Genomic DNA, 11741 nt, shown 5'->3' with positions numbered 1-11741 from the left:
GCCCCCGGCCGCGCACCCGACGCTCCCCGACGGCGGGGTCTGCGCCTCCGCCGTGGGCGCGGGCTGCGGGCGGGACCCCCACCCCCCCCCACCCCCGGTCGGGGCGGCTGCCGGCAAGGCGGGGGGGCGACGGCAGGGAGCGACTCACCCGCGCTGGAGGTCGCCACTCGGGGCCTCGCCGCCGGCCGCCGCCCGCAGCTCTCCGCCGGGCCGCTCTCCCGGCGGCCGCCCCGTCGGCGCTGCGCGGCGTTGCGCGGCTGTGCGCGGAGCGGCGGGCAGGGCGCGCCCCACCTCGATCCGCTCTCCAGGATCTGTCGTAAGACGGCAGCCGCCGAGCTCCCCCGGCCGCTCCCCCCCCCCCCCTTCCCCCCTTTCCCCGGCCCGCCGCCCCCGCAGAGACCGGCGGGGGCCCTTTGCCGCCGCCCCCTGCCCCCGAGGCTCCGGCCCGGGCGGGCCCGGGCGCCGCTCCCCGCTCCGCCGAGGTGGCTCCGCGCTGTCCCCGCACCGGCGGCGGCCGCTCCCCGGCCGCGGCGCAGCCAGGGCTGACCCGGTATGCGGAAAGGAGCCGGGGGTGGGATTTCGAGCACTTTTCTCTGTCATTGGTTAATATTTTATTCTGTTGACATGTTTTCTTACTGCCGATGCTTCCGACACCTTCTTCTTTATTTTTTTTTTCCCTTTTTTTTTTCCCCCCTTCTTCTTCCCTTCCTCCCTCCCTCCGCGGCCCCCCCCCCTCCTCCTCCCCCCCCCCCCTCCGCGCCCCGGAGCTTGGCCGGAGCTGTCAAAACCACGCCTATGCAGATCCACAATTGGTCTGAAACGCGTAAAATCAGCAATCAAGGGGGCTTGGCTCATTAGCGGGCGGATCAGAGCAGGAAGGACATGTGAGATAGTCACAGTTTTACAGAGATCAGGACAAGATCTAACCGTTTCCACTCCGGCTCCTTTAGCCATGAGCAGCCCTCGCCCCAGCGCCGTCCGCGGAGCGCGCAGCCGGGCCGGCCCCGCCGGGGCGCAGCCAGGGCCCGCGGGGGTGTGAGGGCCAGCGCGGCCGCCCCTGCCCGCCGCGCCCCGCGCCGCTCCGCGCAGCCCCGCGCCGGCTTTTGTTTCTATTTTAGTGTTGGGAAGGACTTTACCGGGAGGGCTCTCTCCCTCGCTCGCTCTCCCTCGCTGCAGCAACAACAACAACAACAAAAAAATAAGGACCTACTGTCTCCCCTCCGCAGACCGGGAGTCCCAGGAGCCGGGAACTGCCTCTCTTTTTTTTTTCCTTCTTCTTCTTTTTTTTTTTTTCTCCCCCCCCCCCCCCCCCCCCCCCCCCCGATCTAGTTCCGCTGTTTTTCGGGGTTTTTTGTGTGCTTTTTTTTTTGTGTGTGTGTGTTGTTGATTTTCCTTCTTCTTCCAGACACTCGAGCGAGTTCGCTGGGCAGGAGAGGGAGAAAAAAAAAAAAACCAAACGCACACACACACATTTTTGTAAAGGGAATCCCTCTTTTTCTCCTGGATTTGTGGATGCACCGATGAGAGATCCAGCCTTCCCAGGGACTGCCATGGCTTACCACCCCTTCCACGCACCCCGGCCGGCCGACTTCCCCATGTCCGCTTTCCTCGCAGCCGCCCAGCCTTCCTTTTTCCCCGCTCTGGCTCTGCCTCCGGCGGCGCTGGCAAAGCCCATGCCGGACCCCGGGCTGGCCGGGGCGGCCGAGGCCGGGCTGCACGTCTCGGCCCTGGGACACCACCACCAAGCCGCCCATCTGCGCTCGCTCAAGAGCCTGGAGCCCGAGGAGGAGGTCGAAGACGACCCCAAAGTAACGCTGGAAGCCAAAGAGCTTTGGGACCAGTTTCACAAGCTGGGCACCGAGATGGTGATCACCAAGTCCGGGAGGTAAGAGCCGGCTCCGCGCAGCCCCGCGGAGCCCGCCCCGCACCTGCGCGGCCGCGCAGCGCCCTCGCCCCTCCGTTTCATCCCGCTTCCCCCCGGTGCTCGCCAAATCCGCCCCGATGAATTCACGCGGGGAGTTTCGATCCCTGGAGTTTTTCGGAGGTATTTACCCCCGCTCCGAGCTTCCCCCGCACCCCCCCAATTATTACTTTTCCGAGCGCGATCCCAAATTAAATTTGTGCGCGCTAATTGAGCGCCCGTAATCCCCCGCTGCATTTGTTTACGCCGCTTCTCGCCGCTTCCTTCCCTCCTGCCAAACTTTCCCCGCGGCCGGGGTCGTCCCCGGCCCTGCCCGTGTCCCCGGCCCCGGGGGAGGGCAGCGGCGGGGCTGCCTGGGTGCTGGGCGAGCGGCTCGTCGGAGGGCAGGGAAATGGGGTGAAATCCGGGATGCGTTTTCGCCCCTTATTTCCCGGAATGGGATTTCTGAACTTTTCCCTTGCTTTCTGCGGGGTGCAGCAGAGCGGGGTGAGAAGCAGCGGGACGTGAGAAGAAAGGCTGGAAATCCTCAGTGAAGCTAAACTAAAAGATGGTGGTTTCGGAGCGGCAGCTGGGGCCGGGCGGTGCGGGGCGGCTCGGCGGGGCCGCGGCCGTCGGGGGTCGGCGGCGGGCGGGCGGGCGCAGCCCTGTACCGCTCTGGGTCTCTCCGCAGGAGGATGTTCCCCCCGTTCAAGGTGCGGGTGAGCGGCCTGGACAAGAAGGCCAAGTACATTTTGCTGATGGATATAGTGGCGGCCGACGATTGCCGGTACAAGTTCCACAACTCCCGCTGGATGGTCGCCGGCAAGGCCGACCCGGAGATGCCCAAGCGCATGTACATCCACCCCGACAGCCCGGCCACGGGCGAGCAGTGGATGGCCAAACCTGTTGCCTTTCACAAGCTCAAGCTCACCAACAACATCTCGGACAAGCACGGCTTTGTAAGTGCGGCTGCGGGGCAGAACGGAGCACACCGAGCAGGGACCCCCCCCCCCGCCCCGAGCAGGGACCCACGGGCAGGCGCGGGGTTTGCCCGAGGCCGGGGCCGGCCGGCCCTGCTCTGCCCGGGGGCGGCCGGGGGGGAGCCGCTGGGCTTTAACGGCTTCTCCACCCGGCAGCAGCACGCCCAGGGGCCGGGCTGGTCGGCGGGGCCTTGCCGGGCCCTGCGGTGGCCTGGCTATCCCGCATCCCTCCCGGCCCCTGCTCCTGCCTGGCACCGAGGGGCAGCTCCCCGCTGTCCTGCGGACGGCTCCCCCGGGGGGAAAAGGGAGGGCTGGGCTGCGGGCAACCTCAGGGTCCCCTTGGCTCCCGCATCCCCGACCCTCCCGGCCTCCGCGGCCTGTCCTGCCGCCTTTCCCCGGCCCTCGGGGCTCTGCGGAGAGCGGGATTTGGGGGGTGGATGTGCGGGGCCGAGGCCGTGCCGGGGGATGCAGCGAGGGCAGCCCCGACGGGGCGGCGGGGCTGCGGCCAGGCAGGCGCAGCCCGGGCTGTCGGTGCCGGCCGGGCCGGGCCGAGCTGGGCCGGGGGGAGCGGTGCTGGAGGCGGCGGCACCTGCGCTGGGTTTCCGCGGTCGGGAGCAGGGCCGGAGCCGTTGGCAGCCGCGGCTCCGCACCGGCTGCTTCTGAAAGCCCCTATTTATTTCCCTATTGATCATATCTGCATCACCTAAAGGAGGTAAAACAAAACAAAAAAAGAAAGCCAAAAACCTAGCAACCCGAACAAACAAGGGGGAAAAAAAAAAGAGAAAGAAAGAAAGGAAAAAACCGAAGCATGTTGGCAATTTGCAGAGATCCGCAGAAAGCAGGGTCAAAACGCGAGGGGAGTATGATCCTGCGTGAATGCACGGGAGGGGGGTGGGGGCGGGGGGAATCACAGCTCACAAGCCAGCTATCTCTAGCCTCTGGACAAGCATTTCGGGCGATAAAGGGAAAGTTCATCGTCCAGCGTTGGTGATACGGTAATTAGCGGGGACCCGAGGCCGGCGGTGCGGCGGCAGAGCCCCGGGGCAGCCGCGCTCCCGGGGGCTGCGGGACACGGTGCTCAGGTGGGGAGAGCAGCTCGGCAGCTCCCCGGGTAACTTTTCGCTCTCTTTTTATTTTTTTTTTCTCTTAAGGGATGAAACAGCGTCTTTGTTAAATAATGCATTGCAAGGTTATTTATAGACAGCAAGGTACATCGATAGAGAGGGAGTCTAAAAAATAGCATTTTTTTGATACTGGGGAAAACCTAGTTTGATTCAGCGTTTTTAACGGTTCGCCTCCTTCAATTAAAGATTTCTGGTATCTGTCGTTGTCCAAAATCCGGACTGTGTTAAATCTGGGAGATGAGGGTTTAGCCAGTGCCCATCTGGTCAGAGAGGGATGATTATTTTTTTTTAAAGGAACGCAGATTTGCACGCCTGAATGAGACTTTTTGCACCATTTTCATGATAAATCCCGTCTAGATGATATCAATATAATAGCGATCTGACAGTTCATCAGCAGGTGATTATTGCTGGGGTTAAAAAAAGGGGGATTTTTTTTTATTGCCTTCTAAAACGAAATGAAGTGATAATTATTTAGCCATTTGGCCGACGTTATTTGACAATAATTACTCAAGCTTTCGCCGTTCCCCTACCAATTCCGGGCGGTGAATACTGCATTTCAGCCCGACCACAGCAGGTTGGGGAATTATTTAATCGCTATCGGGCGGGAAAACGTTGCCGATGCGAGCAGCGAGGGGCAGGGGGTCGGAGCGGCCCCCGGGGCGCGGCTCGGGGGGTTCAGCCGCTTCCGAAAATCCTCAGCCAAATCCCGGTGAATTCGGTTTTTTTTTTTTTTTAAAAAGAAACAAATCAAACAACAAAAACCCAAACGAAAGGCTAGAGAATGGCTTTGAGTGTTGGCGAGGCTTTCAGACACCTGGTTGGAAAAAAAAGATGTCTGTTCCTTCTGCAGCGTTGCTCCGAGACATAAATTTAACATGGCTCATGGTGAAACGCTCCTTTCACGTCGCAGGCGCTGGCTGGGGCTGGCACGGGTTTCTGCCGCCACTGACACAAATCGAGAGGTTTTTTAACATTATTTTTTTGTGGTGGTGAGGCAGAGTATTTTTTTTTTAAAAGGACGGAAATATGAAAAGCGGCGAGAAATGTGTCGAAAACTCGCCTCGCGTTTGCAGGGTTATAATAAACTGGGGAGATCCCTTTTCCTGCTTTATTGCCGTGCTTAACACCCGCAAAGATGCTGCTATGCCTGCCTTCCCCTGACCTCCTTATTTGGGGGCAGATCGTGCAATGGCATAAACAAAAAAAAGAAATCTCCCTCTTTGGCATCCACCGGCATTCCTTCCTCACGGTGAATTTGGTTTTTTGGTTTGTTTTTTTTTTTGGTTGTTTTCGGGAGAAATGGGATTTTTTTAGGGAGGTAGCTAGACACGCGTGTAACGTGGACCGTGAAGCTGACGGCAGCCGCGGGCTGTGCTCTCTCGCCCACCCAGACCATCCTGAACTCCATGCACAAGTACCAGCCCAGGTTCCACATAGTTCGGGCCAACGACATCCTCAAGCTGCCCTACAGCACCTTCCGCACCTACGTGTTCCCCGAGACCGACTTCATTGCCGTCACCGCCTACCAGAACGACAAGGTAAAGCCGGGCAGCCCCTGCCCTCTCCCTGCCCTCCCCTCCTGCCCTGTCCCTGCCCCTGCCCATTCCCTATCCCCTGCCCCTGCCCCTACCCCTGCTCTCACCCCTGTCCCATCCCTTACTCCTTATTAGGGTGTATTTGTGTATGTGCGTGTGCGTGAGGACATTTTTGGGGAGAGTGGCCAAAAGGCAGCAAGAGGAGAAAGGTTAAACCTCAAGCCTTCAGAGCAGGAGGCACCCATCATGCTACTACTATTACTCTTGCTATTGCTATTGCTATTGCTATTGCTATTACTGATGCTATTGCTAATACTGATGCTATTGCTAATGCTATTATTACTATTGCTATTATTACTATTAATAATTTCCTCCTGGACTTTGTTGCACCTTTTGTGGGCCGTGGGAGTCTTTGCTGCAGGCCCAGGCTGCAGAGAGCAGCACCATGGCCGGGGCAGCCTCACAGAGAAGGTGCCCTGGGCTCAGGGGGAGCCAAAAAAATAGAGCCAGATAAGCTAATTTTAGTTGCTTTTGTGATTTAGCAAGTGTCGCCTTGTGAGCAACGCAGCCAGGAGAGCTTGGTGGGGAGTGGAGAGCCTCTGCTGGCCCCCTCCAAGGGTTGTGTGTGTGTGTGTGTGTTTTAACCCAAAAGCTGACCCCCACCTCCACCCCTGGCTTCTGATGCTAATTGACAGCTCTGTCTGAGGGTCCTGGTGGGCTTGTTTCCCTCGTAAAGTTTATGGCGAAGAGTCACAATCGATTAAAGAGCGCTTTGCTCGCCCACCGCAAGCTGCGCGGGGCAGCCGCCGGCCGGTGGGCCCCGTCGGGCGGCAGCGGGCAGGGGATGCTGCGGCCCGGGGCGGCCGGGCAGGGGTTGCAGCGGGGCCGGGCAGCCCTGCCTTTTTCCAGAGCCCCTCTCGGGGCCGTATTTCAGAGCCATGCATTATTGAGCGCCCTAATGTCGCCGGCCCCAGAAGCCCGTGGCGGGGAGGGATAAGAATAGCTTTTAACCAGCGCCGCGCGGCTCAGTCGCCATCTTCCCTCCGGGGGGCCGTGAAAAATAACTTCCTATCATTAAGACTCTATTAATAATTCAAGCCCAAACCTCAGCATCATTTTTAATAAAGCATGCGGTGTGTTAAAGCGGGGCCGCGGCGCGTTTCGCAGCCTGTGCAGCGCACCCCGGCCTCCCCGACGGCGGGGGCGGCGGGGGGGGGGGGCGGCCGGGGCTTCACGCCGCCTTCTTTCTCCGTCTCCCCCCCCCCCCCCCCCGCAGATCACCCAGCTGAAAATCGATAACAACCCCTTCGCCAAGGGCTTTCGGGACACGGGCAATGGCCGGCGGGAGAAGAGGTAAGGGGTGTCTGCCGTCCCGTTCTGTCCTCTCCCCCTCCGCCCCCGCGCAGCCGCCGCTCCGCGCCCGCGGAGGGCCGGCCGCTGCCCGACGCTGCCTCTCGCCCCCGTAGGAAGCAGCTCTCGCTGCCGTCCCTGCGGATGTACGAGGAGCCCTGCAAGCCCGACCGCGACGGCGGCGAGTCGGACGCCTCCTCCTGCGAGCCCTCGGCGGTGCGCGACGCCCTCCACTCCCCCGTGGGCGCCCTCCCCAGCCCCCTGCGCCTCAAAGGCAGCGGCAGAGGTAAAGGAGGAGGCGCGGTGCCCAAATTTCCCCAGACGTCGGGTTTCTGCTCCCCTCGGGGCCGGTGGGTGCCGGTTCCTTGGGGGCAGAGAGGCAAGCCACCGGGGAAAAAAAGACGGGGATGGGCACGAAGGAGCCCAAGGGTTGAAAGGACAAGAACAGAGCAAACGCGAATGGCATTCACGGGTTGCAACGTTTTCCTGTTTATACGTTAGTGTAAACAAGAAGAAATGGCAAGGCAGCCCGTGTGCTGGACGCGTTTGCCCGGCTCCTCGCTGGTGCGTGCCCTGCCTTTCATGGCTAGCTCACGCTCCCCTGGAAAAAAAAAAAAAAAAAAGAATTAATACATTTGAAAGGGGAAAAAAAATGTTGTAACTCCAGGGCTTCAAGCTAGTAAATGAAAATAAACTAGCAGTTCCCACGTTGCAGTTTTTAGATGCTGGGTTTTGTCTTGCCGCACTATCAATCTGCTCTTTAAACTTTCCACCAGCCCGATTCCCTGCAAACCTTCATCAAAACTGCAGCCCCCCGCCCCGAGCTGGTGGGAGGGTTTATTACACCCCTCTCCTCTTTCAAAGGCTTCCCCAAATATTCGCCCCAGCCTGCAGAGCTTCACCTAACCCCCACCAAAATGTTTTTTTCGTTTAGCGGGAGCTGGTCAGGCAGGGGTTCTGCTCCCCTCACCCTCGCCATCCCCTCGCCTCTTGTCCCCCTTCCTCCTCTGAGAGCTCGATGGGTTTTTTTAAATTAAAGCCCCTTTTAGGAAAGTCTGTGCCATACCTCTTGCCTTAAAACTGCCTCTTTAACCTGCCTCAACCTGCACATTTGGAATAAATCCACGGCGCGCTGTTGATCAGCTCCATGTAATTAAATATATACAGGACCATTTCCTCCAGCGCTGTCCACCCGCCCGCGTTCTCTTCATCCCCCGCTCCGCAGCCCGCTTTGAGTTTGCAGCTAACGAGAGCGATGCTGTAATAGATTTTGGTCCTCCATCAAACATGTTTTTCCTGTTTGGCAGAGCCACAGGACTGCTGTTGTTAATTCCCTTTCCCCAGAGCGACCGCGGCACGAGGGCCCATTTCTGCCCCCGAAATGAGTTTCTCCCATTAATAACGATCGGGGCTTTGCTGCCGCAATCTCTCCCCGATGCCAGGGCTTTTGCAAGTGACCCGCTCCTCACCTCCCCCGGGTGCTTCTGCTCTGACCCTCTGCCCCTCCATCCCCTTGCAGAGGAGAAGCCGGGAGCCGACAGCGACGCGGAGGGGGAGAAGGCGCCCGAGGAGCGGCCGGCAGCAGTGGCCAGCCCCGGCGGGGAGGACGCGACGCCCCGCGGCAGCCCCCGGTGCCCGGAGGAGCGGAGCAAGGAGAGGCGCAGCCCGGAGAAGGTCAAGGATGGTGCATCCCCCCGGGAGGGTCCCGGCGAGGGCCTGTTCAGCACACGGGGCCTGGAGAAGGACAAGGTGGAAGGACGGAGGAAAGAGCCGGACCCGGGCAAGAAGGACGCGGAGGGTGGCGGGCTGGGCAAGGAGGCCTTCGCCCCACTGATGGTGCACACGGACAGCCCCCCGCACCTGAGTGCCGGGCACCTGCAGAGCCTGGCGCTCTCTGGCCTCCACGGGCAGCAGTTCTTCAGCCCCCTGGGCGCGGGGCAGCCCCTCTTCATCCACCCGGGACAGTTCGCCATGGCCCCCGGCGCTTTCTCTGCCATGGGCATGGGACACTTGCTGGCCTCGGTGACCGGTGGGGGCAGCCTGGAGAACGGAGCCCTCTCATCCGCCCCGGGTGCGGCGGGGACGGCCACTCCTTTCCCTTTCCACCTCTCCCAGCACATGCTGGCCTCTCAGGTAAGCCCCTGCGCCCACCCCGCGTCCCTGTCCCCATCCCTGCTGTCTGGCCAGGCCCTGGGCCCTCCTCTCTGTGTCCTTCCCCAAAGCTCCCTGAACAAGCATAGTGCTTCGGGGGCGCAGGGCAGGCCCAGCGGGCATTACCCCCAGTGTCAGGACACGCAGGGTGGCCCCAGTGCAGGTCTTGCGGGGTCAGGAGCTGTTGGTGCCCCCAGTCTCCCCCGTGCCCCCTCCAGCCCATGGGGACAAGGGGGTGATGCTCCCCTTGACCCTTGACGTGCTGCCTGGTGAGGCACAGGCAGGACGTGGGGGACATTTTGAAGGTTGGCCTCAGGGCTGATTTGAGGAGGAATCTTGATTTTTTTTGTGGCTGATATGGTTCCCCCATAGGCAGGGGCAGAGTCAGGAGCCATGGCCCTGCCTGACCTGGCTGTCCCCATCCAGCAGCCCCCCCGTCTCCCTGCCCGCCCCGAAACGGCTCCCACAACGCCTGTGCTTGTGTTGCCTTTCCCAGCCCCTATGATGAAATGCATAAAGATGTCTTTGAACTTCCCTAATTTATCGATCCTACTTAACAATGTGTTTTAATGTGGTTAAAGGTCTGTGATGCTGCCCAGACCGGGACACGCAGCACACAGGGGCAGAGACGGGGCACCCCCCCGCAGCACCGTACCCCCGGGCAGGTCCCAGAGAGGGGTTTGTTCCCAGCAGCACGAGCCCAGGTCGGGGCGGATGGGGCTCCCCAGCTGTACCCCCTCCCTCAGCCTGTCCCACAGAGATATCCCCATGCTGTGTTTTTAGGACAATTCTGGGGCATCCCAGCTTTGCTCGGCTTTCTCAGGGGAACGCGGCTTGGGGGGCAGGCAGGAGGGGGGATGCAGCAGAGCATCGGCATGGCTCTCACCCCTCTCTCTGTCTCTCTGCAGGGAATCCCGATGCCCACCTTCGGCGGACTCTTCCCCTACCCCTACACCTACATGGCGGCGGCCGCGGCGGCCGCCTCGGCCATGCCGGCCACCAGCGCGGCAGCTGCCGGGCCACTCTCCCGCAACCCCTTCCTGGGCAGCAGCCGTCCCCGCCTGCGCTTCAGCCCCTACCAGCTCCCGGTCACCATCCCGCCCAGCACCAACCTGCTGACCACCGGCCTGCCCACCAGCCTCAACCCCGGCTCCGAGGGCTCTAAGGCCGGCAGCAGCCGGGAATCCAGCCCCCTCCCCGAGGTGCCCCTGCACAAAGGGGGCAGCCAGCGCCCCGCCACCTCCCCCAAGGGCTCCCTGAAGGAGTCTCTCAACGAACTACAAAACATTCAGAGACTGGTGAGCGGGCTGGAGAGCCAGCGGGAGCTGTCACCCGGCAGGGAGTCCCCCAAGTGACCAACGGGGCGGGCAGCGAGCCCTCCCGGCGGGGCGGAGAAGCACTGGTATTTTGTACAGCACAGTATAAATATTTATTGCGGAGCGAGGGGTGGGGGCGGATGGGGAGCGGGGGCTGGAGCAGAGGGATGGAGCCCCGCCGGCCAAGCGAACCCACCGCCCCAGAGCCAGGAGCGAGAGGTGGGAGCGCAGGGCCTGCCCCCCCCCCCCGGCTGTGGGGCTGGGAGCGGTTCCCCCTGCTCCAGCGTGGCCACGGAGCCCCCCAGCCCTTCCGCTCCCCTGCTCCGGGCACTGGGCAGCTCTGGGGGGGGGGCGCAACGAGCCGATGCGGAGGCACCCGACGGACAGGGCAGCCCCGACCCCGGCCCCAGCCCTGGCCCTGGGGAGGTAAGCGGGGCCGAAACCTCATCTGTGCAAGGGGAGGGGGGAGAGGAAAAAAATAATTAACAAAAAAAAAAAAGAAAAAAAGAAATAAGGAACGAAACATGGAAAACGAACCGCCTCGGCAGCCGCCGCCGCGCAGAGCTGGTACGGCGGGGGGAGCCCCGCGGGTACCCGGGCAGATATTTATGAAATAAATGGTAATTTGTGTAAATAAGCTATAAGGATCCCAGAATATGCAAATTGGTATTAATTTATTCAGAGTTGTACATTGGTGTGTACATAATATTTAGAGTTTAACTCATCGCATTTAATTTTTTTTGGTTTTTTTTTTTTCATTTTACATGAACATATATATTGTAAATGAAAACTATTTAGCTCTTTGTGATTGAAGGAGATACCGGTTTCTTTAACTGTGTTTTAAGATATTGTTTATCCCGCCTGTTCTCTAGGACAATCATGTGCCACCGATAAAACAATTTTTGGAGTAATTGAAACTAAGAGTTCAATTCTTTAACGGACTTTTGCAAGAAAAAAAAACCCGAATCCAAAACGTGACTAAAATATCGCTACAGTGCGGGGTATAGAGAATGCAGGAATAAACCTCAGGTTTTTATTTTTCACTCCAGAACAAAAAAAAAAAAGTATAATAAATTTAAATATCACAGGACTGTGCTCTATATTTGTTTTAAAATAAAAAGATACATGATTTGCAACGTGCTGGTTACTCGGGTATCTGTCTGTTCAGTTTTGATGAATTCTCACATCTTTCAATAAAAAAAACCTACTCAGAGAAGTCCTGCCAGCTCCCGCCTGTTTCATTCCCGCCGCTTTCCCGCGGCCGCACCGCCCCGTCGGGGCCGCCGCTCCTCCGCAGGTGCGCAGCGCTGCGCAGGCGGCCCAGCGCAAGGGGCCGCGCATCCCCGGCGGCTCCGGAGCCTCCCGCTCCGGGCTGCGCGGCGCGT

At 60.1% G+C, this 11741-nt stretch overlaps 1 protein-coding gene across 1 annotated transcript; it reads left to right on the top strand.

Moving 5' to 3' along the window:
• Positions 1-1495: 1495 nt before the first annotated feature.
• On the top strand, positions 1496-10476 carry TBX2 (T-box transcription factor 2). Its single transcript, XM_050908950.1, has 7 exons — positions 1496-1885; positions 2592-2859; positions 5396-5542; positions 6816-6892; positions 7006-7175; positions 8409-9022; positions 9949-10476. The coding sequence occupies exons 1-7, from the start codon at positions 1521-1523 to the stop codon at positions 10393-10395; spliced, it is 2088 nt and encodes a 695-aa protein (XP_050764907.1). The 5' UTR covers positions 1496-1520; the 3' UTR covers positions 10396-10476.
• The last annotated feature ends 1265 nt before the right edge of the window (positions 10477-11741 follow it).

The sequence above is a fragment of the Gymnogyps californianus genome, chromosome 20 (genome assembly GCF_018139145.2).
Source record: "Gymnogyps californianus isolate 813 chromosome 20, ASM1813914v2, whole genome shotgun sequence".
Taxonomy (NCBI): Eukaryota; Metazoa; Chordata; class Aves; order Accipitriformes; family Cathartidae; genus Gymnogyps; species Gymnogyps californianus.
The sequence above is the reverse complement of the archived record's forward strand: the minus strand, read 5'-3'. Positions and strand labels throughout refer to the sequence as shown.

What these genes read in the sequence shown, in the direction of transcription:
- TBX2 (XM_050908950.1), top strand. Translation starts at nt 1,521, where the DNA reads ATGAGAGATCCAGCCTTCCCAGGGACTGCCATGGCTTACCACCCCTTC. An exon ending in CCGCCTACCAGAACGACAAG is followed by an intron (nt 5,543 to 6,815) that starts GTAAAGCCGGGC and finishes CCCCCCCCGCAG; the next exon opens with ATCACCCAGCTGAAAATCGA. An exon ending in CCTCAAAGGCAGCGGCAGAG is followed by an intron (nt 7,176 to 8,408) that starts GTAAAGGAGGAG and finishes ATCCCCTTGCAG; the next exon opens with AGGAGAAGCCGGGAGCCGAC.